Source organism: Suncus etruscus, chromosome 14 (assembly GCF_024139225.1).
Source record: "Suncus etruscus isolate mSunEtr1 chromosome 14, mSunEtr1.pri.cur, whole genome shotgun sequence".
Taxonomy (NCBI): domain Eukaryota; kingdom Metazoa; phylum Chordata; class Mammalia; order Eulipotyphla; family Soricidae; genus Suncus; species Suncus etruscus.
The window spans coordinates 23,662,572-23,689,458 of NC_064861.1; the positions used below are offsets into that span (position 1 = coordinate 23,662,572).

General features: G+C 41.3%; 1 protein-coding gene across 1 annotated transcript in view; it reads left to right on the plus strand.

The window, feature by feature from the left end:
* DIAPH1 (diaphanous related formin 1) overlaps nt 1-26,887 on the plus strand; it is a 109,119-nt gene that overhangs the window by 29,448 nt on the left and 52,784 nt on the right. The window contains exons 2-14 of the mRNA XM_049786978.1: nt 6,699-6,725; nt 8,221-8,373; nt 12,767-12,868; nt 15,024-15,154; nt 15,327-15,413; nt 16,471-16,534; nt 18,575-18,714; nt 20,208-20,316; nt 21,327-21,437; nt 21,799-21,917; nt 22,614-22,730; nt 24,456-24,571; nt 25,375-25,439. Of these exons, the coding sequence (XP_049642935.1) occupies nt 6,699-6,725; nt 8,221-8,373; nt 12,767-12,868; nt 15,024-15,154; nt 15,327-15,413; nt 16,471-16,534; nt 18,575-18,714; nt 20,208-20,316; nt 21,327-21,437; nt 21,799-21,917; nt 22,614-22,730; nt 24,456-24,571; nt 25,375-25,439 (1,341 nt within the window). The remainder of the gene's footprint in view (nt 1-6,698; nt 6,726-8,220; nt 8,374-12,766; nt 12,869-15,023; nt 15,155-15,326; nt 15,414-16,470; nt 16,535-18,574; nt 18,715-20,207; nt 20,317-21,326; nt 21,438-21,798; nt 21,918-22,613; nt 22,731-24,455; nt 24,572-25,374; nt 25,440-26,887) is intronic.

The window sequence follows — 26,887 nt, forward strand, 5'->3', positions numbered from 1 at the left end:
TCTCTGTACCCCCTTCTGGCCCTGTAACAGCCCTCCCCCCATTTTACCCTCTTATAAGAATAAACTTTTTTGTTGTTTGGATTTGGGCCACATCTGGCAGTGCTCAGGGATTACTCCTAACCCTGTGCTCAAAAATTACTCCTAGCAGGCTCAGGCAGGCTCAGGAGACCATAGAGATGCTGAGGATTGAACCCATGTCTACCATGTGCAATTGCTCCAGTACAGAATAAACTTTTTTAAAGAAGAAACTTTAATCTGTTAGGGAGGGGCTGGATTCATAGTACAGCGGTTAAGGTTCTTACCTTGCATGTGGCTGACCGGTTTGATCCCTGGCACCCTGAATCCTGCCAGGAGAGATTCCTCAGTGCAGAGCCAGGAGTAAGCCAAGTGCTCTTTTTTTAGCTTGTCCAACTTCGACCCGGCAGCACTCAATGGTTACTCCTGACTCTTCTAGCTCCTGGCCGGCTTAGGGGACCATATGGGATGCTGGGAATCAAACCCAGGTTCGTCCTTGATCTGCTGCGCATTCAAGGCAAACGCCCTACCTCCGGCCCCAACTTAGTTGATCTTATGATTCCCTATCCCCCACCCCCACTTTTGAATGTTGCTTTTTGTAGATTTGAGAGGTTTCAGGAAATAAGGTACTCTGTTCCAGTACTATTTGACCTGGAAGCACTTGTTCTTTTGTATTTATGAACCAGATTTTTATTCTCTCCTTTTGGTTTGGGTCACAACATGCTGCTCAATGCTTACTCCTGGCTCTTGGTCAGGGATTACATGGTGCTTGGATGAAATGTGTTGTCAGGGATCAGGAATCAAAATGGGGTTGACTTAACCTCTTTGCTCTCTATCTGGCCTTGGCATCTATATTTGTAGGAAAGGTTTTTGTTTTAGAAGAAAGGGGGTAGGAAGATTAAATATATAGTGTGGTTGGGCTGAGATACTAAAATACTGACAGAAGAAAATTAGTGGCAATCAAGGGGAATGATAACTATAGAAGGATTCAAAAATAGGAGGATTAGAAATTTTATGAAACAGCTTGGTCATCTGAAGCTTAAGGTGGTTCTAGTGGTATTTATTTTCCTGGACTACACTATTAATTTTAATTTCTCATGATGTAGGAAACTGGTGAAAAGCCCCCCCTCCCCCAAAGCTGAGCACAATTTACTGTTTGTAAGCACAGTATAGTAGGCTTATTAAGGTAAAACCCACATGGATTAAATTGGTACACCCTCAATATACTATAGCAACAGGTTCATTTCAATAATTGAATTGATCTTTGCTGTTTGAATTGTATTGAATTCTGAAGCAGGACTTATTCTATACATACTTATTTTGCTGGCAGTTGCTGCCCTCTGTTGGTCTACTTGCGAAAGTACAACCATAATCCTGTTAGGATAACTTGACTTCCCAATTTGAGTGCTAAAACATGGATACTTGTTTGTTTGTTTGTTTTTGGGCCACACCGGTGGCACATAATGTTTACTCCTGGTTCTGTGCTCAGAAATTGCTCCTAGCAGGGTCTGGGGGCTATATGGGATGCCGGGAATCAAATCCAGGTCTGTCCTCGGCTGGCCCTGTGCAAGGCAAACACCCTACTGCTGTGCTTTCTCTCCGGCCCCAACATCGATACTTTTTTAAAAGAATTCTTTCTAATGATACCTCAAGAAAAGCAAGAGAAACCCTTATCTTCTATTTGTTTGTTTGTTTGGGGCCCACACCTGGCAGCATTGGTTTCTCCTGGGTCTGCACTCAGATATTTTTCCTGGCAGGTTTGGGAGACATAAGGGATTCCAGGGTTTAAACCCAGGCTAGCTGTGTACAAGGCAAACATCCTACCTGCTATGCTATCGCTCCAGCCTGTATCTTCTTTCTTTTGAAATATGTTTACTTTTGCATCTAAGGACAAGAATTAGTGAACATTAACTAGTAAAGACTGGAAGATTTGGAGAATGTAGGTTTGGAGCTTAGAATATGGAGAATGGGGGCCGGGCGGTGGCGCTGGAGGTAAGGTGCCTGCCTTGCCTGCGCTAGCCTAGGACGGACCGCGGTTCGATCCCCCGGTGTCCCATATGGTCCCCTAAGAAGCCAGGAGCAACTTCTGAGCGCATAGCCAGGAGTAACCCCTGAGCGTCACAGGGTGTGGCCCAAAAACCAAAAAAAAAAAAAAAAAAAAGAATATGGAGAATGGCATTCCATACCCAGCTCACCACTAATCTTGTGATCTCTATAATTTACCTGTCTGGGCTTCAGTTTCTTCATTGATAAAATGAAGGAGTGTTGAGGCCTGAGTGATAACACAGTGGTAGTGCAATTGCCTTGCACACAACAGACCCAGAATGGACCTCGGTTCGATTCCTGGAATCCTATATGGTCCCCCTAGCCTGCCAGGAGCAATTTCTGAGCGCAAAGCCAGGAGTAAACCCCTGAGCATCACCGGTGTGGCCCCAAAGTCATATATACATAAACAAATAAAAATAAAAAATGAAGGGGTAGAATAATTTGTGGTTTCTTGAGGTTTTGGTCTTTAGGAGACCTGCCCCACTATGGTATTTGTTCACAGAGAATGCAATGACTAAGACTCAGGTGTTGTGCTGAAGCACCTTAAGTGTGGAAAAGGGAGCAGAAACAGACAATCAAAAGAATTTTAATCTACACTACTACTGAGACTCTTGAGTACTTTAGAAATACTGGGAGGCACCTATCCAATTAGAGGAGGGGAGGAAGGCATCATCCAGGTTTGCTGGATTAACCCTGGAAAGAGACCAAGGCAAGAAAGCAGCAGCCTTAGGTAGCAGTAAGATGGCATGAGATGTTGGTGAACTGCACGAGTTCAGTCAGAATGCCCAAATGACAGGTCTGTTTATGTTCTTTGTGGGGTCTACACCTGGCAGCACTCAGCAGTTATTCCTGGCACTATGCTTAGAAATTACTCCTGGCAGGGTTGGCAGACTATATGGGATGTCAGTTATCAAACTAGGGTTGGTTGCATGTAAAGTAAACACCCTACCTGTTGTGCTATTGCTCCTGCCCTGCCAATGACAGAATTTGAGATAGACTGGAGTGATACCTCAGCAGTAGGGTGTTTGCCTTACACACAGCTGACTCAGGATTGACTCTGGTTCAATCCCCGCGGCATCCCATATTGTTCCCCAAACCTGCTAGGAGTAACTCCTGACTGTCACTGGGTGTTGCCCCCCCCAAAACAAAACAAAACAAAACAAAAAAGAATTTGAACTAGAGGTGTGTGTGTGTGTGTGTGTGTGTGTGTGTGAAGTCATATGAAGGAGGCTTGAGGGCCATTCTTCTATAATGCTTGGCCTGGTCATGCAGGCTTGATGCTTCAGTGCTTGGGCCTAGTAGTGCCAGGGAATAAAGCTTGGGGTATACACTCCAACTCATGAGGAATTTTTTCAGTTCAAGATGGAGGATTTATTGAGAAAGGAATCTAAGGAGTCGGGAATGTCATATATATTACGGAATTTAGATTTAACTTAAAGACAACTGGAAACTGTTAATGAGTTTTTAATGGGAGAAATAGCATGTACAGCTTGGCATTTTAGAAAATATACTGGAATTATACTATGAAGAATGGATTTAGTGTAGGATAGATGAAACTGAAGGCATGGAGATCAGTTTGGAGGTTAATACAATAAAGGAAGGAGGCAATAAAGCCATGAATTTAATGATACTTGCGTTGATCAGAGATTTGTAAATCAATGGTCTGTAACTAGAAAGGGTGGTTTCCTTTTCTTATCTTGATGCGCAAGAATGAATAATTCATCTCACTGATTCACTGGGCCTAGATCTATGCCTGTATTTAGTTTGGAATAAAAGGTTCTGGAAGTAGTTGCTAGCTGAGTTATTTAACCTTGCATGGTAACCTAAGCTGTACTTACACTCAGTCCTTTTATAGTTTCACCTTAGTTTCATTTGATGTAAAGTGGTGACAGAAGGAATTTTCAACCTTTGTGTACTGCTTTCTCATTCTCCTTTTGCTCCCTAGCAAGCTGCCTCACAAAACAGCTGTACATTCCTTTGACACTGAGTTAAATATGGTTTCAGGTGAGTGATTAACACTCATTGTGCAGATACAGCCAGCCTGTCACTGGACTGCGAAAGAGGGCAAAGTTATGCTTCAGAGTTCACAGCAGATTTAACTGAACTCTGACACAGGGAACATTAACATGATTATACACTTGTTTTCCTGCTAGGAAAAAAATGTGCTTACTAAAACTGTGGCAGGAACAGAAGTAGTTTTGGCCTACTTGAGTAAGACTAGTAAGAATCACTCGTACTCTTTTAAGAATGTTGACAAAATGAAATGAAGTATGACAAAGGTAAATTTCCCACACCTGCTACTTCAGACTTAGTTCTTTTGTAAAGTGTAGTATCCAGTGGGCAGGGAGATGGCTCAAAGGGCTGGAGCATAAGGGAAGCCCAAGATTTGATCCCTAGATTACATGGTCTATAATTGCTCTGAGAGTAGCACTTGAGCACCATCTGATGGCCCAAAAACCAAAAAGGAGGAGAATATGGCCAGGGAAAGGGTTCAAAGTATGGGAACACAGGCCTTATCTTTGGGAGTTCAGATGTTTGATACCTGGCACAGCATGTTTCCCTCAACACCCTCAGGAGTACTCCTGAGTGTTCTCCCAAGAGTAGACCTTACAGATTTGGCCCCAGAAACACAAACTATGAAATAAAAGTATTAAAAAGCATTTACAGAAGAGAACATAAAACATAAATGACGCCCATGTAGCCATCTACCATCCATATCCCCAAATAGCAGCATCTCAGAAGCATTATCTCGAGGCTCGAGTGATAGTAGAGCTAACCTTACATATAGCTGACCTGGCTTCAATCCCTGGTACCCAGTATGGTCCAAAAACCGACCAGTAGTGATTCCTACTGGTGCACAGAGAATAGAGCCAGGAGTAAGCCGTGGCCTAAAATCAAAACAAGAAAAGCTTTCTTGGGCCCGGAGAGATAGCACAGTGGCGTTTGCCTTGCAAGCAGCTGATCCAGGACCTAAGGTGGTTGGTTCAAATCCCGGTGTCCCATATGGGCCCCCGTGCCTGCCAGGAGCTATTTCTGAGCAGACAGCCAGGACTAACCCTTGAGCATCGCTGGGTGTAGCCCAAAAACCAAAACAAAACAAAACAAAAAAAAAGGCTTCTTACTCTTTTTTTTTTTTTTTTGGTTTTTGGGCTGGTAACGCTCAGGGGTTACTCCTGGCTATGCGCTCAGAAGTTGCTCCTGGCTTGGGGGACCATATGGGACACCGGGGGATCGAACCATGGTCCGTCCAAGGCTAGCGCAGGCAAGGCAGGCACCTTACCTCTAGCGCCACCGCCCGGCCCCCACTCTTTTTTTTTTTATTTTTTTTTTTTATTTTTTTTAATTTTGGGTCACACCGTCAATGCTCAGGGTTACTCATGGCTCTATGCTCAGAAATCGCTCCTGGCAGGCTCGGAGGACCTTATGGGATGCCGGGATTTGAACCACAGTCCTTCTGCATGCAAGACAAACCTTGCATGCCTTACCTTCATGCTATCTCTCCAGTCCCCAGCCTTCTTATTCTTTACCATAGCCAGTTCCTCTTAATAATTATTTGTATAATTATCTTTCAGATAATAGATTGTCACACAAATGTTCTGCTACATATGTCTAAAATTTGGCAAGGGAGAGGTGTAGAAAATGATGCAGTTGAGTTGTAGTGGGTGGGCTTTTAACTTATTAGACACTAACACTTTCCCAGAGTCACCATAGCAATTTACATTGCCATCAAACATTTGTGAGAGCTTCTGTTACTCTACAACTAGACAGATTGGATTTTTTTTTTTGCCAATCTTGAGAACAAAATGGACAAAATGATAAATCTTGGTATTTTGATTTGCATTTTCTTGTTTACTAGTAAGGTAGGGCACATTTCTCATGTTTATGGGCCATCAGATTTAGTCTTCTCAATTCTTAAGTCTTCCCTTTCCCCCACCCCTAAAGGGTCTTATGTGAGTCATCTCAGAACTCTTCCTGCTCCTTCCCAAAGAGAATGTGCTAAGAAATAGATGGGCCGAAATCTTTTAGCATGTGAGAAGTAGCTTCAATTCTTTTGACTTATTTTCTCTTCTTTATTCTACCCCACTCCTCAAACCCTCCTGGTGTTTGGGAGGATTTTTTGGCATATCACTGATTCTCTTTTTAAAATGGAGTTATAGTTATGTAAGATTGTTACAATAATATTCAAGTATATGGTAATGATGTACCAAATTACTGCACTCCACCACCACCAAAAGCCCACACACAACCCTTCACCATTGCCTTATATCTAGTCATCATTAGATGCCTCAAATCTGGTATTCTCAATTTTATAACCCAAAACCCGTGTTTATCAATATTCAACATTGTCTTTTCATTTTTTCATCTCTTTGTATTTTACAAATGAGTGATATTATCTGGTATTTGTTCTCCCTTGGACTTAGTTTGCTCAACATGATACCCTCTAGTTCCACCATTGCTATAGTCAACTGCTTGATTTCATTTTTTCTTAAAGCTACATAGCATTCCAATGTGGATATCTGCCACAACTTCATTCATTCATTTTCATTCATTCATTCATTCACTCATCTGTTGTTTCTATATCTGGCTATTGTACTGAGTGCTCCAATCTTTCTTCTGTTCTTTTTCCTGTTTCTTAGACTCTGAAGCGGCTCATGGCAGATGAGGTAAGAAAACTTTGGCATATGCATGATCACTCTCATTTTCTACACTTAAATATTTACCTGTTGTAACTCTAATTTTCTCTAACTTGTAATAGTGATGTGGGTTCTATTCTCAACATCCCAAAGCACTTTCCTAACTAACTCTTTAATCTGTTAGGCCCTTTGCATGCATTCATTTTTCTAGCATTCTCTGGTTTCTTTTTTTTTTATTTTTTTGTTTTTGGGCCACATCCAGCGATGCTCAGGGGTTACTCCTGGCTATCTGCTCAGAAATAGCTCCTGGCAGGCACGGGGGACCATATGGGACACCGGGATTCGAACCAACCACCTTTGGTCCTGGATCGGCTGCTTGCAAGGCAAACGCCGCTGTGCTATCTCTCCGGGCCCGCATTCTCTGGTTTCTAAGTTCCACGTGTTTTTTTAAACTAAATGCTCTGGATGCACCTCATTACTTGAAGTCTTGCTATGCATGTTTATAAGTACTTGATGTTATTCTCAAACAGTTTAAACTGCAGCTTATTGATGGTCCTTTGTAATCTGTATTTAGGGTTTGAGAAATAGTATTCGAGCATTTGTTTGGCAGAAAGATGGTATATATGCCCCAGAAATGGTATACTTTGCAAAAGAGAGTTTAAGTATATTTATTAAATTTTTTTTGCTTACCTAACACAAGTGTTGGGCCAGGGATGTAGCTGAGTAATAGAGCTTAGTTTCCGTTTCCAGCACTGCAAAAGAATAACAAACAACAACAAAAACCATAACAGAAGTGCTATGAAATATATAAAAGGAAAAGTTATGGCTTCTGGTTTTAAGGCATTTACTTGTTTATCTTGTATTACATAACTAATAAAATCTGTGGTCACACTCACCCTTTGAAGGAAGGATTCTATCATCTGAGGACCTGCCACTTTACTTTTGTGTAACTTGAAGGACTCAAAGGATATTTTATTGATAGAACTCTATATATAGTAGATGCTTTTAGTTTTTTGCTACAGAAGACTTTCAAGCAGCAGGGGATTTTAAGAATAAATTTCTTTTTCCCCTTCCATGAGGTTTCACTTTTTTTGTTTTATTTTTTTTGGGGGGGAGCCACATTGGCTGCACTCGGGTTAGTCCTGGCTCTGCGCTCTGAAATCTCTTCTGGCAAGGTCTGGGTACCATATGGGATGGATGCTGGGAATCGAACCCGTGTTCATCCCAGATCAGCCCCGTGCAAAGCAAACACCCTGCCACTGTGCTATCGCTCCGGCCCCGAGATTTCACATTTTAATAATTTAGTCCGTGTATGTTTTTGGATGCAACTAAGAATACAAAGTTAATATGCTAAATTAGATAAAAGGAAGTTTACTTCCTTTCAGGCCAGAAGAGTCTTAAACTGCTCACAAATCAGGGATGCAAGTGCCTGTGAATAAGGTTAGGGAATTGGCCATGTGAAGTACTGTTTGATGTATAAATGAAAATGAATCACTACTCATGTTCTTTTTTTTGTTATTGTTAGCTGGAGAGATTTACCAGCATGAGAAGTAAGAAGGAGAAGGAGAAGTCCAATTCTGCTCATAGAAATTCTTCATCATATGGAGAGGATCCCACGGCACAGTCACTGCAAGATATTACGGATGAGCAAGTTCTGGGACTCTTTGAACAAATGCTGGTATTTTTCTTCACTCGAAAATGTTGCTTGTTCTTGAAAATGCATTTATGGGCAGGGTGAGCCCTTTTGAGTGCACAAATACTCTTACTCCCTTAACCATTTCAGGTTTAACAGGGAACCACAGGGCTGGAGAGATAGTGTGGTACATAAGGTACTTGCTTTAGCCGGTGCAGTGGCGCTAGAGGTAAGGTGTCTGCCTTGCCAGGCCGCGGTTCTATCCCCTGGCGTCCCATATGGTCCCCCAAGCCAGGAGCGACTTCTGAGCACTTAGCCAGGAGTAACTCCTGAGCGTCACCGGGTGTGGCCCAAAAACCAAAAAAAAAAAAAGGAACTTGCTTTATCTGTTTGATCCCTGGCACCTTATATGGTCCCTTAAATCCATCAGTCATAAGCCCTTAGCATTGTCAGGTGTCGTCCAAAAACCCTTCCCCAAAACAAACAGAAGGGGGACCTCTTAACCGCAGTTCCATTAAGTATATATAGAAATACCATCCAGGGGCCAGGAGCAGTGGTGCAAGCCGTAGGGCATTTGCCTTACATGCTCTAATGTAGGACTGACTGTGGTTTGATCCCTCAGTGTCCCAGGAGCGATTTCTGAGTGCATAGCCAGGAGCAACCCCTGAGCATCACTGGATGTGGCTCAAAAAGCAAAAACAAAAACGAAAGAAAGAATACCAATCCATAATCTAAAAATTAGATTTAGTGACAATCCGATCACTGACTGACTACCTGGTTAATAGTCTCTGCCCAGCAACACTTAAAACACAAAGACAAGTTTGTGAGTGACTAACTCATAGCAGTATGGAGTCCATTTATGGGTAAATTGGAATAGTAAAATGTTAAAGCATCTACCATAGAATCTATGCAAAGAAGAAATTGAAGCAATAAAAAGGCATTATTTCCCCCAGATTCTCTATGCAGAAAGAATTCTGCTAGACCCTTAAAGACCGTGGCTGGCCAGTGGTAGAGCATGTGCCTCATATGTGAAGTTTTGAGTTCTGCATATCACATAACCCCCCAAAATGTGATTTATATGTAATTGCAGAATCTTGTAGGACCTGCTTATTGCTCAACTATATGATCTTAGATTCACATAGAGACTAGCAGTAGGCTAAGATGCATTTAAAATCTGGGTTTAGGGCCAGAGAGACTATAGTGGATATAACATTTGTGTTGCATGTTCCCGACCTGGGTTTGATCCCCAGCATGTATGGTTCTCCAGGCCTTAAGGAATAATCCTTGAGTACAGAGCCAGGAATAAGACCTGAGTACTCTGGTGTGCCCCAAAAACCAAAATACACACACACACACACACACACACACACACACACACACACACACACACACACACACACTATGTCCCAAAAACCAAAATACATACACACATACACACTGTGTCCCAAAAACCAAAATATATACACACACACACACACACACACACAGAGTTTAATATTGCCTATGCTTGAGGTCCAGTATGTCCCAAAAACCAAAATGCGCGCACGCACATACACAATTTAACATTATAGGGCAAGCATGTGGATCTAAGTAGAGCACATAACTTATATGCCTGAGGTCCAAAAACCAAAATGTGCACACACACACACACACACACGCACGCACGCACAGCATGTGGATCTAAGTAGAGCACATAACTTACATGCTTGAGGTCCCAGGTTGTCACTAGCACTGCATTTTCCAGCCTACATTGTGGTCCAGGTGGACTCCAAGTACTGCTAGGAGTTAATTAAAAATAACATACAATAGGCACATGTGTTGGCTGGGTAAGTGGTGCCCAAGAATATGTTGCCCACATCTCTCCTCATGAGATGTGGGGTTTATCACTTACATGCTAGGCTCTGTGCTGGGGCACTCTACTACCTTCAGAGAAGCTCATTACTCATTACTCTCTTATCTCTCCTTCTCTTTCTCAGTACCTTCAAATAAAATGTTTTATTTAAAAAAAAATACAATAAACGGGGCCAGAGAAATAGCATGGAGGTAAGGCATTTGCCTTGCAATCAGAAGGTCAGTGGTTCGAATCCTGGCATCCCATATGGTCTCTGAGCCTGCCAGGAGCGGATTTCTGAGCAGAGAGCCAGGAGGAACCCCTGAGCGCTGCCAGGTGTGACCCAAAAACCAAAAATAAATAAATAAATAAATAAACAAACATTGTAATTTGGTTATTGTATCCCTTTGATGATGATTTGTTAGAAAATCTTATACTTTGAGGAGCCACACTTAGATTTTGAGGTGTATGGCTGCCCTGGAAATTTGTATTTTTAGTATTGAACTAATCAGAGAAAACAAATGAAATCACTGGATCTGAAACAACCAGTGAGCTACCATTTTGCAGTGTCCACATTCATTTTATATCTATATTATTTTAAATGTTTTTCTTTGTTTTTTTTTGGGGGGGGTACACCGAATGGCACTCAGGAGTTATTCCTGGATCTGCGCTCAGAAATTGCTCCTGGTGAGGGGAATCATATGGGATGCCGGGAATCGAGCCTGTGTTCATCCTGGGTCAGCCACGTGCAAAGCAAATGCCCTACCGCTGTGCTACCGCTAAGGCCCTTTCATTTTATATTTAAAAGAAGAAAAAAGTACTGGGTATTAAGTTAACAATTTCAAAGTAATATTTTTACTTCAAACTGATGATCGTTTTACACACATGCAGAAAAAAATAGAATATATCCACTTGTTTTCCTCTTCATTTTCTCTATTTTTATTTAATTTTTTTTGGGGGGGGTCACTCCTGGTGGTGCTCTGGGGCTCTGCGCTCAGAAAGCATTCCTAGCAGGCATGGGATGCCAGAATTCAAATCTTTCTGTCCTGGATCTGCTGCGTGCAAGGCAAATGCCCTACTGCTGTGCTGTCTCTCCGGCCCCCATTTTCTCTATTTTAAATGATATTATGGGTTTCAGGTTAAAGATGCTCACTCAGGTATTGGCTCAGTCACTTGGGTTATATACATCAGAGACTCAGAAAAGACTTTTCCTCCAATAGTATGATTCAGGTTTTAATCTGTTTTCTCTGTCATCATTTCTATTCTTTTGTTTTTGTCTTTGTATTTGGTTTTGGGTTTTTGGGCCACACTCGGTGACGCTCGGGTTACTCCTGGCTATGTGTTCATAAATCCACTCCTGGCTTGGGGAACTATATGGGACGTGGGGGATCGAACTGCGGTCCGTCGTAGGCTAGCGCCGGCAAGGCAGACGCCTTACCGCTTACGCCACTACTCTGGCCCCATCATTTCTATTCTTAATGGTAAAAGAATTGAAATAGGAACTAAGTTACCCAGGAATCAGGGTGTTTAGGCTCTGAAACTCATGCACATTTTTCTGTAGTAATTTTACCAGCCATTTGAATAATGCCAGTTATTTAGTGCTTTATTCTGGAGAGAAAACTTATATCTTCTATACATAGTAAAGGAAAAAATAAAACAGCCTATTTATTTCAGTATAGAAAAATTTCCATCTATATTGAGTTAATTTTTTAAATTTTTATTTGTTTTTTGAGTCAATTTTTTTTTTTTTTTTTTTTTTTTTTTGGTTTTTGGGCCACACCCGGTGACGCTCAGGGGTTACTCCTGGCTATGCGCTCAGAAGTCGCTCCTGGCTTGGGGGACCATATGGGACGCCGGGGAATCGAACCGCGGTCCGTCTCCTAGGCTAGCGCAGGTAAGGCAGGCACCTTACCTCCAGCGCCACCGCCCGGCCCCTTTTTGAGTCAATTTTAATAAGAATTTAAATATGCAAATATTTGATAAGGATTTATACTAAAGTGTTAAGCATACAACCTGAGCAGTTTTTAATCCTCTAATGTTTACATATCTAGGGATCAGGACATTTGTTTTCTTCAGTAAAAATTTAGTACTCATTCAGGGACCAGAGCATTAGCAAAGCGAGTGGGGGGTTTGCCTTGCATGCAACTGATCCCTGCATTCTATATGATCCCTGATCCTGCCAGGATTAATTTCTAAACTAAGAGCCAGGAGAAACCTTGAGTACTGCTGGGTGTAGCTCCCAAACAAAAAAAAATTTAGTACTCAGCTCTTCACAAATTATATTAAATATTTAATATATAATATAAACATACAATATGCTAAAATTAAATATATTAAAATATAGATAAAATACTAAATACTAATTAAACCCTAAAACTTTTGTTGTTGTTTTGGGTCACCTATCCAGCAATGCTCAGGGGTTATTTCCTGGCTCTGCACTCAGGAATTATTCCTGGCAGTGCTCAGGGGACCATATGGTGTACCAGGGATTGAAGCCAGGTAGGCCTCATATAAGATGCAAATTCCCTCCCTACTGTACTATCTCTTTAGCCCATCCCTACAAATTTTTAAGAAATTCAGTATATTTTGATTTTTTCTCCCTTCTAGGTGGATATGAACCTGAATGAGGAGAAACAGCAACCTTTGAGGGAGAAGGATATTATCATCAAGAGGGAAATGGTATCTCAATATTTGCACACTTCCAAGGCGGTGAGTCCTACGGTTGCTGCTTCATGATACAGCTGATATTCTCATAACGGAGTGCTTTGATTGCCAATTTTCTGCTTGCTGTTGTTTGGGGCAGGGGTCAGAAAAGGGCATGTTCAGTAATGCTTCTGGGTCTGCTCCCTGGCTTAGCTGGGAGTGGGTTGGGGGTTGCTCCTGGAGGTATTCTGGACTATGTGGTGCCAGGGATTGAACTCAAAGCCTCGGATATGTAAGGCAAGTGCTTTAGCACTGAGCCATATCCCTGGCCCTTAGTTTACCAATTGTTTTTATATCTTTTTATTTGGGATGGGGTCACACCTGGTTTTGCCCAGGGATTCTCTTGGTAGTGCTTGGGGAACAAATGTGGTGCCAGGATTCAATCCAGTGTTAGCTGTATGCAAAGCAAGTGCTTCATTGCACTTATCTCTCAGCCCTGTGATTTTTTTTTTTTTTTTGCTTTATGGGCCACAACCTGTGACACTCGGGTTATTCCTGGCTATGCACTCAGAAATCTCTCCTGGCTCAGGAGACCATCTGGGACGCCAGGGATCAAATCAAGTTCGGTCCTGGATCGGCTGCGTGCAAGGCAAAAGCTCTACCTCTGTGCTATAGCTCTGGCCCCGCAGCCCCATGATTTGCTTTTTTTGTTTGTTTGTTTGTTTTTGGACAACACCTGGTGACACTCAGGGATTACTCCTGGCTATGCGCTCAGAAATCGCTCCTGGCTAGGGGATACGCTGGGGATTGATCCGAGATCTCTCCTGGGTCAGCTGTGTGCAAGGCAAGCGCCCTACCATTGAGATACTGCTCCAGCCCCAATTTTTTTTGGGGGTGGTCACACCCGGCAGCACTCAGGGGTGCTCAGCACTCAGCACTCCTGGCCCTACACTCAGAAATCGCTCCTGGCAGGCTCAGATGACCATATGGGATGCCAGGATTTGAACCAACGTCCTTCTGCATACCAGCAAACGCCCCACCTCCATGTTATCTCTCCGGCCGCCCGATTTTTTTTTAAATAGCATTTTATATCTATATCAGTTCTATTTCATTTTGAAATATAATTCTCTCTCTTTTTTTTGGGGGGGGTCACACCTGGCAGCGCTCAGGGGTTACTCTATGCTCAGAAATCGCTCCTGGCAGGCTCGGGGGACCATATGGGATGCCGGCATTCGAACCACTGACCTTCTGCACACAAGGCAAACGCCTTACCTCCATGCTATCTCTCCAGCCCCATAATTCTCTTTTTTTTTTTTTTCCAAACAGAAGCAGTAGACCTCCCCAGAGGTACTATGATTGCACAGGTTCACTTCCAGTGATACATAGTCCAATTTACAGACCTGATGATTTGATACTTGGACTGGACAGTGCTGGGAGCTACCAGGCAGTGGTCACTCCTGGAAGTGCTTTGGGGATGAGGGTCCTTGTAGGGAGACAGATTCAGTTCAGTCTCTGGCACACAATCTGCATAATCCACTCTTTAACTTTCTCCTGTCATTCCTACTTATTTTTTGTTTGGTTTTGGTTTGGTGACACACTCAGTGGCACTCAGGAGTTACCCTTGGCTTTGCTCTTAGAAATTGCTCCTGGCAGGATCAGGGGACCATATGGAATGCCAGGGATCGAACTGGGGTCAGTTCCGGGTAGGTTGTGTGCAAAGCAAGCACCCTGCCACTTTGCTATTGCTCCAGCCCCTGTCCTACTTATTTTTAACTCTTATGTAGGTTGTGAGGTTTTATTTGTCTGTTGTTTGTGGGGTAGTTGGGGTACACCTGCCAGTACTCAGAGCTTACTCCTGGCTCTGTGTTCAGGGATCTCTCTTCGAAGGCTTGGGGGTCCATACAGAGTGCTGGGGTTCGAACCCAGGTTGGTCAGGGGCAAGGCAGCAACTGCCCATTATACTATTGCTTTGATCACTTAACTCTTTTTTGCGTTCCTATTTGAGTTACTATTTGTACTTGTATTTTGCCTGAATAAGTCTTTATGACTTTAGTAATATATGGGGAATGGGATGAGGAATCAAATTTGAGTCTCACTTAATTTAGTAGTAATTATTATGAGTGTTTACCTGTATATTATTTGAATTATATTATTTGACAGCTTTTAGCTTTTGGTTATGACTGGGTCAAGGATTTACTAAAATCTGCCTGCTCCTATCTAGGGCATGAGTCAGAAGGAGAGTTCCAGGTCTGCCATGATGTATATTCAGGAACTGAGATCAGGTTTGCGGGATACATCTCTGCTCAGCTGCCTAGAGTCTCTTCGTGTGTCTCTCAACAACAATCCTGTCAGGTATACATTCTAGTGTGATAGTAGAAGTAGCAGCCCATGCTTTAGAGTTCACTGATGGTAACTGAAGATCAAAGGGAATTATGAGAAAGGTCTGGAGGGGGACCAGAATGGCCAGGATGAATGGTTTGAGTGATTGTTGATTTAATGATCACATTTTATCTATTCTTTATAGTTGGGTGCAAACCTTTGGTGCTGAAGGCCTAGCCTCTTTATTGGACATCCTTAAACGACTTCATGACGAGAAAGAGGAAACTTCTGGGTAAGAACTTCCAAGTTTTGACAGCATCAAGGGACTTGATTGTTGATTCCAAAGTAGAAATAACAGTTAAATTTAAAGTTGGGCACTGCAAGAGTATTCTGAGAAGAGGTTTATTGTAGAGGTTGAGGAGAGGATAAATGCTGATTACAGATACAGGAAATGAAGGAGGAACTTTCATGCTGAATAATATATAGGGCATAAGAGTAAGGTCTGTATTTATTCTATATGCTGCTAGATCATCTCCACATAAAGGTTTGTGGCTGGTGTGGAAATAGTCTAGTTTAGGGCTGCACTGCCCTATCCTCTCATCTGCATTATCTATTTTGGAGTCATATAATATTTTGATCAGTTTTGGGACTTGAAGATTTTAGGACTCATGATCTCTTCCAAGTTGTAATAATTTTGGGAATTCCTTGGACTATCAGGATATTTTGAAATGAGTATGAGCCAGATATTTTTCTACTTCCTGCATACTTTGCAATACAAATAGAGTCTGCACTTCCTACATGTACTACTTGAAGTGTTTGAAACAGTAAGGTGAACAATAATAGAGTAAATGTTGCCCTGATACAATGTAATATTTAGCTGAGGAAGAATTAAAGGAAGGGTTTTAATGTAATCCTGCATTTTTGAGATGTAAGAGAGTTGATCAGAGGTCTTTTGGTGGTGCCAATCCCTCTTTAGCTACTTATTTTTACTAGTAATTTCAGGGCAAAATGTTATATGTCAGAATTTACTCGGCTACTAGTTAGGAATATTTTTTATATTTTTGTTTGTAAGATTAATTTTATTTTTACTTTTTACTTTTTAAAATTTTTTTTGGTTTTTGGACCACACCCGGTGATGCTCAGGGGTTACTCCTGGCTATACACTCAGAAATTGCCCCTGCTTGGGGGACCATATAGGACACCAGGGGATCGAACGAAGGTCCATCCTAGACTAGTGCAAGGTAGACGTCTTATGCCCTGTGCCACCGCTCCGGCCCCTGTAAGATTAAAAATTAAATGGGAAAAAGGTCTAGAACAATGCAACTTCACTGTTTGTCTTCTATATGCAGAAACTATGATAGCCGTAACCAGCATGAGGTTATTCGTTGCTTAAAAGCGTTTATGAACAACAAGGTAAGTTTCTTACATTCTCATTCTATCCCTCTTTGTCTTCTATTCTTTCAAAAGCAATCTAGGAATGTGAAGCTAAAATTTTCCTATTTAAGGAGGGAGGGAGGAAAGAAGAGAGAGGGAGAGCAAGAAAGAAAAGAGAGAAGTGAGTGAGTGGGTGGGTGGTTGAGTGAGTGAGTGAGCGAGTGAGTGAGTGAGTGAGTGAGTGAGTGAGTGAGTGAGTGTGTGTGAGAGTGCCATACCAGGAACTGAACTAAATTCCTCACACATGGAAAGCAAGCACTCTTCCACTGAGCTGCTTCCCTGGCCCCAAATGCTTTGTGTCTTTCAGAAGCAGACTCAGGTCATCTGCCCCTCCTTTTAATATTATTTTATTTAAGCACCATGACTACAAACATGTTTGTAGTTGGATTTTAGTCATAAAAAAGAACATCCCCCTTCACCACTGCAATCTTCCCATCACCAATGCCCCCCATTTCCCTCCTCCCACCCCCTGCCTGTATTCGAGACAGGCATTCTATTTCACTCACTACCATTGCCATGCTAGTTGTTGTTGAATACCTAACAGTTGTGTAGTTATTTTTCTAACTGCACTCTCCACTCTTTGTGGTAAGCTTCACAGTGTGGGCTGGTCCTTCCAGCCCTCATCTCTATTATCTTTGGGTGTTATTACAATAATGTCTTTTATTTTTCTTAAACCCCATAGATGAGTGAAACTATTATGTGTCCATCTCTCTCCCTCTGACTTATTTAACTCAGCATAATGGTTTTCATGTCCATCCATATACAGGAAAATTTCATGACTTCATCTTTCCTGATGGCTTCATACTATTCCATTGAGTATATATCCCTGTCCTGTTACTAAACTATTTTTGACTAATTCTTGAGCTTCTTTTTTTGGTTTTTGGTTTTTGGGCCACAGCCAGTGACTCAGGTGTTACTCCTGGCTATACCCCTGGCTATGCGCTCAGAAATTGCTCCTGGCTTCGGGGACCATATGGGACGCCTGGGGATTGAACTATGGTCCGTCCTAGGCTAGCGCGTGTGAGGCAAACGCCCTACTGCTTGCGCCACTGCTCCAGCCCCTCTTGAGCTTCTTGACCCATGGTGATTGTTTTTAGAAAGTTTGTTTTAATTTTAGCGTTTCCCTCTTTTGAAATTGTTCCTATTGTTTCATCATTTGTATCTGTTTAGTATTATTGTAAACCCATAATTATTTGCTTCTTGGTACAGTTTTGTCTTCTTCACTGTTATGTTATAATATTGAATAGGAGAGGCATTAAGAAAAAAAAATAAGGATTCTTTTTTTATTTTGGCTACACCCTTCTATGCTTAGGGGTTACTCCTAGCTCTGTCCTCAGGGAATCACTCTTTTTCTTGTTTTGTTTTTGGGCCACACCCAGTGACGCTCAGGGGTTACTCCAGGCTATGCGCTCAGAAGTCGCTCCTGGCTTGGGGGACCATATGGGACGCCAGGGGATAGAACCGGGGTCCATGCTAGGCTAACGCTGGCAAGGCAGACACTTTACCTCTAGCGCCAGCCCCAGGGAATCATTCTTGATGGGACTTGGAGGGATCATATAGTGTGCCAGGGATCAATCCCTGTGTGTGTGTCTGTGTATATACTTACCCATTTTTTTTGTTTGTTTGTTTGTTTTGTTTCTTTTGGGGTCATACCCAGAAGTGCTTATTTGCTACTCCTGGCTTTGCACTCAGTACAGAGTGCCAGTGCTTGGGGCACCACATGGGATTCTGGGACTGAACCCTGGTTTGTCGTGTATAAGGCATGCACCTCTCTACTAACTCTCTTACCCCCGCCCCCTTTTTCCCCATCTTATAAGAATGCTTGTCTTCTGGTTTTAGGGATCTGCCTTACTTGAGAATGATATTGTAATGTAACTAATCTATAATGACCCTATTTCCAAATAAAGTCATATTCTGAGAAACTGATTAATTATATTCACCCCATAAATTCGTTTCTAAATTCATCCCTCACTAGATGCTGTCATCTTTAATCTTCCCTCCTCCATTCTGTCCTACTAGTTTGGAATCAAGACTATGCTGGAGACAGAAGAAGGAATCCAGCTGCTGGTCAGAGCCATGGATCCCACTGTTCCCAACATGATGATTGATGCAGTGAAGCTGCTTTCTGCTCTCTGTATCCTGCCACAGCCTGAGGACATGTATGTGACTGGAATCCTTTCTTCCTTCCTCCCTTTTCTGAACCATTCTCTCTGGTCAGAAAATTGAATTGTTTGTACGTGTACTTGGTCTAAAATACAAGGTAAAGCCATATATTTTATCCAGATCTCAACACTAAATCTTAGTGTTTTAGGAAGCTAGTTAAATAAATGGAGTTTGTCTCGAATGTTCTTCTATTTATCAGAGGAATAGCAGAATATTACATCTGTTAAATCTCTGGTAACATCTGTTGTCTAGGACTAGCTTTTTCATTTTACATTTAAAAAGAATTCAGAAGTAACACAATATTATTGAAAAAAGTCCAAACAACATAGAAGTATAAATAAAATCTAATGGTCTCATCCTCTTGACAGTACTTATTTTACAAAAGTAGTCACTATTAATTATTTAGTATAGTCTCACATATTTTACTATACATAGACAAAATACATTGTAGTACCCTATATAAAAATGATGCTTGTTTGTTTTGGTGGGAGTTTGGACCTACCTAGTGGTGCTCAGGTGCTGATCCAGGCAGTGCTGAGGGACCATGATGTATGAGAGATTGAATCTGGTCTTCAGACTTCTTAGACTTTTGGCCAGTTTCCCCACCCTTCCAAAGGGGAAGTTTTGGTTTTCACCTGCTGGTGCTTAGAGTCAAAGTCAAATCCTGGCTCTGTGCTCAGGTATCCCTGGTGGTGCTCAGAGGACTATATGAGGTGCTAAGGATTTGAACTGGGTTGGCCATGTGCAAGGCAAGTCTTTACCTCTTGTGCTGTGTGGAAGGATCACTGAGCACTGCTGGATGGAGCCCACGCAGCAACACTGGACCTGAACATTGAACTCTCCAGTGTGATTGGTCAATCCACTGGGATTAGTCCTTGGGACTCCTTGAGAACTGCTTGGGAGATCGCCCCCTCCTCCCCGAAAAAATTGGTACTGCTAGAGCCAGGAAGATACCTCAAGGCAGAAGTTGGCACAGGGCTAAATTCAATCCATAACAATATATGGTCTTCCAAGCATCACTGAGTGAGCCCTAGTTGTTCCTCAGCACTGCCAAAGTGGCCTTGGTGGCCCTCAGCACTATGTGACTCAAGCAACACCTTGTTTTTGGGCCTGAACATTGAATTTTCCAGCCTGCATAGTTGGACCAATTATCACTGAGGATGAGCCCCTGAATCTGCTTGGGATTCTCACCTACCCACTGGCCCATCCCCCCCAAAACTCAGTTCTATTAAATTCCCCTCCAAATGTTGTACCAGTGTACAAGAAGAGGAGTCTTAATTTGATTTTTATGGGTAGGATTCTAGGGATGGGTTTTGGGAGAACATTTTTTAATGACATCTCTCTGTGATGAGAATAAAAACATTTTTTTATGAAGTAGTGCTAACAATTGAACCTAAATTTTCACAGACTCGTGCCTTATATAATTGTCTTTGCTCCTGTCTCTGTCAGAGTATCTGAGTGTTTCTCTCCCTCTCCTTTCACCTGGCAGGAATGAACGGGTTTTGGAGGCAATGACAGAAAGAGCTGAGATGGATGAAGTAGAACGTTTCCAGCCACTGCTGGATGGATTAAAAAGTGGCACCTCCATTGCACTTAAGGTATATATATCCCCTGATACTGAACTCAAGATGGAAAGATTTACATTTTCTTGATCTTGAGTAGAATACGCAGAATAGTTCCCAACTCTTTTTAGCTATATTGTTTTAATTTGGCTTTTGGTATCAGGGATCAATACTTATATCCTTACATATTGCAAAAATATGTGCTCTGTATACCACCAAACTTGATACCACCCATTCTAAAATATAACTTAATTTTTTATTTTGTTCTGAAAGGACAAAGATTGTTTAGTAAGAAGGCAGAAAAGGAACGATTTTTTTTCTTCTCATTTTAAGATGGAGGAGAGGCATGGTATCTTTTCACAAACTAGGCAAACAAAAACCTAGAACAAATTATACCATCAACTCCTTGGAATCATATAGACCTCTTAAGTTCTTTAAACCTGAACTTTATCCAGAACTTATTCCTGTAGTAGTAGAAAGTCATTCTAGAATCTGGTAGAGCACCTTTAAGTTCAATGGTTTTTCAACTGCCAGTTAATGGACTTGTGCTGGTACTCAGAATTTTCTGCTGATCTTCAAAATAATTATTGCTGTCTAATTAATGATATGCCTAGATTATATGGCATTACTATTAGAAATACTAATATCTAATTATTAAATGATTTATGATAGAATTTCTGTCTTAGCAATCTGAAATACTCCCTCTATTTTCACCAGTCAGGTGTAAAAATGTCAGAAATAATCATTACAGGTTATATGTGAGGACTGACATAATCATGTAAAGAAAACAAAATTTTGATATTTAGGATTAATAATTACATTACTGTTATATTTTATAGTATACTATAAATGAAAAATTTATATCAGGCATTAATAATCATATACTATTGTAGTTTATAATACGTCATGGGGGAGGGACCCACACCCGGTAATGCTGAGGGGTTACTCCTGGTGGGTTCAGATGAATTGAAGTCAAGTCAGTCTTATACAAAGTAAGCACCTTACCCTCTGCACTATCTCTCTGGCCCTGTATTTTCTTATTTTAGATTGGATGCCTGCAATTGATCAATGCTCTCATCATAGAAGCTGAAGAAATGGACTTCCGCATTCACATTCGAAGTGAACTAATGCGCTTGGGACTGCATCAAGTGTTGCAGGTGAGGTGCAAGTTTTTTTGTTTTTTTGTTTTTGGGCCACACCCGGCGGTGCTCAGGGGTTACTCCTGGCTGTCTGCTCAGACATAGCTCCTGGCAGGCACGGGGGACCATATGGTACACTGGGATTTGAACCAACCACCTTTGGTCCTGGATCAGCTGCTTGCAAGGCAAGCGCCGCTGTGCTATCTCTCCGGGCCTGAGGTGCAAGTTTTCATTAGAAGGCTAATTGACCTTCCTGGCTTTATGACCTAGTAATCTTGGGATAACTTCAATTTAATTTAAAAGCCAAATTGGAGGGTTTGATTTTTTGGGTGCATAGGAAACATATAGGTTTCATGAGGTCTACTTTTGTCATTGATAGGGCCTTCGAGAAATTGATAATGATGACATGAGAGTGCAACTGAATGTGTTTGATGAGCAAGTGGAAGAAGATTCCTATGACTTGAAAGGACGATTGGATGACATTAAAATGGAAATGGAATATCCTTTTACTGACCTGACTCAAGGCAATTAAGACATTCAGTCAATTTCAGTCCTTTTATGGAATTGTGTGATGATTCACCAAGGCATCAATCACCACAAGTCTCTTTTCAATAGATAGTGGATGCTTCTTTACATTGCTGTTGTATTTAATGACCTCAGCATGTCAGGAAGTTAGGAAAAGTATCTCTAAAGATTGTTCAAAGTGGTAACATCAGCAAAATTAGTAAGACTTCGAAACATGGTAGTTTAGCATTCTAAGATGTAACGTTTTTGGAAAACCTATACAGTCAGGGAGTGGGGATTCTAATTTGTTTTCTTATATGTGTCCCTAAGACTGATTTGATCACCTATTGATACTTTCTACCAGTGATTTGAGGTTGTTATCCTTTGGTTTTTGTCTATGTTCCAATCTTCAAGTCAGTTATGAGAATTCCTATTATCACTGTGCATAGCACGTCAATGCAGTGGTCCCTTGGCTAAAGAAAAGCTACAAATTATTTCCAGTAGGGCTTACCCACACAAGACATATGCTATACCACCACTGAGCTACTGAGTCTTAAGTTTTAGGCAGTGTTTATAGGAGAAACAGATGTCAGATGTGACATTTTGCTACTTTCCCCATGAGTTGGGTAAGCCACTTAATTAAACAGTTTTATTAATACAAAGTTTCCTTAGCCTCTTCTCCTTTTTCACTGACTTCAGTGAAATCTTCCAGATTCTCTTAAACACAGTAAAGGATTCAAAGGCAGAATCACACTTCCTGTCTATCCTGCAGCATCTCCTCTTGGTCCGAAATGATTATGAGGCCAGGTAAGATACTATAACTAACTGTGGGGAAGTTTTGGATTTGAACCTAAGTGGAGAAAGCAGAATTCTTAAATTCAGATATTGTCTATAAAGGAAAAAAAACTAGGTAAAAATGATGGTTAGGATTTAATTTTAGTCTCAGGTAGAAAGGGAATTTATCTGTTGTCCCTTTAATTCAGTTGAAAAGTGTCTCTGGCTTTCTACTTCCCTCATTCAGTCACATTTTGTTATGATAGTTCTCAGTGTAATTATTTCTGTGACTGCACTAAATGATCCCTGTGGTTAGCTTCATGTCAGGAGCTGGACCCTCCAGTCCTCCTCTATTTTGTCTCTGAGAGTCATTACACAAATGTTTTTCATTTTTCTCAAAACCCATAGATGAGTGAGACCATTCTGTGTTTATCTCTCTCCCTCCGACTTATTTCACTCAGCATAATGGATTCCATATATATATATCCATGTATAGGAAAATTTCATGACTTCATCTCTTCTGATGGCTGCATAATATTCCATTGTGTATATGTACCATAGTTTCTTTAACCATTTATCTATTGAAGGGCATCTAGGCTGTTTCCAGAGTCTGGCTATTGTAAACAACGCTGCAGTGAATGAATATAGGTGTGAGAAAGGGATTTTTATATTGCATTTTTGTGTTCCTAGGATATATCCCTATGAGTGGTATAGCTGGATCGTATGTCTAGAGTACAGGCCTGTGTTGGGTGGGGAGGAAGGACACTTGAGATATTGGTGATGGGAATGTTGCACTGGTGAAGGATTTTTTATATATATTAAAAAAATAAGGGGCCGGAGAGATAGCATGGAGGTAAGGTGTTTGCCTTTCATGCAGGAGGTCATCGGTTCGAATCCCGGCATCCCATATGGTCCCCCGTGCCTGCCAGGAGCAATTTCTGAGTCTGGAGCCAGGAATAACCCCTGAGCACTGCCGGGTGTGACCCAAAAACCAAAAAAAAAAATAAATAAATAAATAAAAAAAGAAAAGAAAAAAGATAAGGCCTCCCAATTCTTATCACAGGCTGTGTTCTTTACACTGTATAGAAAGAGGAGGTACAGTAAATGCACCCCCCCCCCAAAAAAAAAGAAAAGTGTCTCTGGAAAAGGACCCAGTGTAAGTGTAATATTCTTTTTTTTTTTTTTTTTTTTTTAGGAAGGTCTATAAGATAGGCAAAGAGATATGGTCTTTTTTTTAAATTCAAATTTGTATTGTATTTTTAATTTTTGGGGATTTGGGGCAACACCCAGCGATGCTAAGGGGTTACCCTGACTCTGCACTAAGGAATCACTCCTGAATGATTCAAAGATGCTGGGGATCAGACCTGGGTTAGCTGTGTGCTGGGGATCAGACCTGAGTTAGCTATGTGCAAGGCAAATGCCCTATTCACTGTGCTATTACTCTGGCTCCTGATACAGAATTTAAAGCTCTCTCAGGTTACTTGCACAATAATATTGCCCCATCACAGGAAGCTTCAAGCCTGTGATTCTAGATGGGAAAAGATTTTCACTTGGAAGCAGGTAGCCAACCTGAAGTAGATGAGACAGCTGCTGTGTAGATGTGGATTGGGAGGGCAGGGGACCTTAGAATAGCAGTTCTTAATTTTATGTAAAGACTCTCCCATTGATATGTTTATTGTTTAAATAATTTAAATTTTTATAGTTCTGAAAAGGATATTTTGATTTTTCTTTAATAACCTAATTGTGTTTCTTCTATAGACCACAGTACTATAAATTGATTGAAGAATGTATTTCCCAGATAGTTTTGCGCAAGAATGGGACTGATCCTGACTTCAAATGCCGTCACCTCCAGGTTGATATTGAGGGATTGATTGGTAAGCTTGTTCTTCTATCTGTTCTTTAAAATACTGCTTTGTGGGGCCAGAGAGATGGCATGGAGGTAGGGCGTTTGCCTTTCATGCAGAAGCATGGGGCTTTGAATCCCGGCATCCCATACGGTCCCCCGTGCCTGCCAGGGGTGATTTCTGAACGTAGAGCCAGGAGGAACCCCTGAGCGCTGCCAGGTGTGACCCCCCCCCCAAATACTATTTTGTATTTTTTTGAGTGGGGGGAGATTGGATTATTGGGAGGGGTCACATCTAGCAGTACTTAGGGATTACTCCTGGTTCTATGCTCAGAAATTATTCCTGGTGGTACTTAAGGGACAATAGGGGATGCTGGGGATCTAAACTAGGTTGGCTATGTACAAGGCAAGCATCCTACCCCACTGTACTCTCCCCAGTCCCTATAACATTGTTTTTACCTTTCATTTTGCATCTTTCTTATAATGAAACTTTTCAAGCTTTTAGAAATTTTTATTTTTGTCTTTGTGTGATGGACGATAAACAACATCTATGTTAGGAGTATATAGTCCTTTATTTCTACATCAGTACCACCAACTCTTTGGAAAGGATTCAGTTGATATCTGTGATTTCTACTCAGATTCATATAGTGTCTTTCATGCATTCTGTGGCCACCCAGTATGGTGACCATATTACTTAACAGTTACAGAAATGAGGTGTTCATTTCTTTGTCTAGAATAGAACTCTAAGAAGGATAATGAAAATAAGCAAAAGGACTTAGGTAGTGAGAGAAAAGATGAGAAGTGAGAGCTTTATTTACTGGCTTTTCTCTTTAGGTCAAATGATTGATAAAACAAAGGTGGAGAAATCTGAAGCCAAAGCTACAGAGCTGGAAAAAAAGGTATGTTTGGAAAGATAAAAAAACAATGGGGTGCTTTAGCATTTTTTTTGTCTAAGGATTATGGTCTCTGACGTCTTTTTTTTTTTTTTTGGTTTTTTGGGTCACACCTGGTGGTGCTCAGGGGTTACGCCTGGCTGTCTGCTCAGAAATAGCTCCTGGCAGGCACGGGGGACCATATGGTACACCGGGATTCGAACCAACCACCTTTGGTCCTGGATCAGCTGCTTGCAAGGCAAACACCGCTGTGCTATCTCTCCGGGCCCGTCTCTTTTGTCTTGTGAAAGTTACTTGTGATTTTTCTTTAAGATTTTAGCATGAAATAATTCTTAGAGGATACCTTTCTGGTGGAGAGAATGGGATGGGTGTGATCATGAGTAGCATGTTATGCGTTTTCAGAGTTCTTTGTGTTTTAGCATAACAGGTAAGACAGATGACATTTAAGTAAAACTAGCAACACTCTTTATGTTGGCATCTGAGGTCTGTTATTCCTATAGCAATAAATATGTCTGAATTTCCCTTTTCTTTTTGTTTGTTAAGAACTCCTAGGGGCCGGAGAAATAGCACAGCGGCATTTGCCTTGCAAGCAGCCGACTCAGAACCTAGACCCAGGACCTAAGGTGGTTGGTTCGAGTCCCAGCGTCCCATATGGTCCCCTGTGCGTGCCAGGAGCTATTTCTGAGCAGATAGCGAGGAGTAACCCCTGAGCACCGCTGGGTGTGGCCCAAAAACCAAAAACCAAAAAAAAAAAAAAAAGGAACTCCTGTTGTAGTTTGATAGTTTTGTTTAATTTTTTTTTTTTTGGACACTGTGGTTTATGAAGTGTTATTAGTAACACTAAATAAATATTGGCATATTCAGCATCATACCCTCTAAACCTTTGTCCCTTCCCTCCACCATTGCCCCACTGTCACCCCCCACACCTCATCTGCTCTCTGGTAAGACAAGTTCTGTTTTTGTTGCCTTTGGGCATTTGTTATTTCCCTTTTCTGTTTCTTCATATCCTGTATATGAGAGAGATTATTCTGTATCTGACCCTTGCCTTTTGATTAACTTCATTTAGCATGATACTCTCCAACTCCATCCAAGTGTAGCAAATTTCACGTTGTTGCTTTTTCTTAAAGCTGAGTAGTAGCCCACTGTGTATATGAACCACAGTTTCTTTATCCATTCATTTGATCTTGGATGCTTGTATTTTGATAGTTTTTAATCCTAAAGCTACTAGCTATATGCCAATGCAGTTCTGGTTAATTATCTTTAAAATCTTTTTATATACTATAATCTTACGGGTTCTTTTATTATTTTATTATCTTTAAAATAAATTCTTTAATTGAATCATTATGAGATACATGAGTTACAGTTGTTCATGATTGAGTTTCAGTCATACAATGTACCACACACATCACCTTTCACATTTCTCACCACTGAATTCCCCCATTTCCTTCCCACCC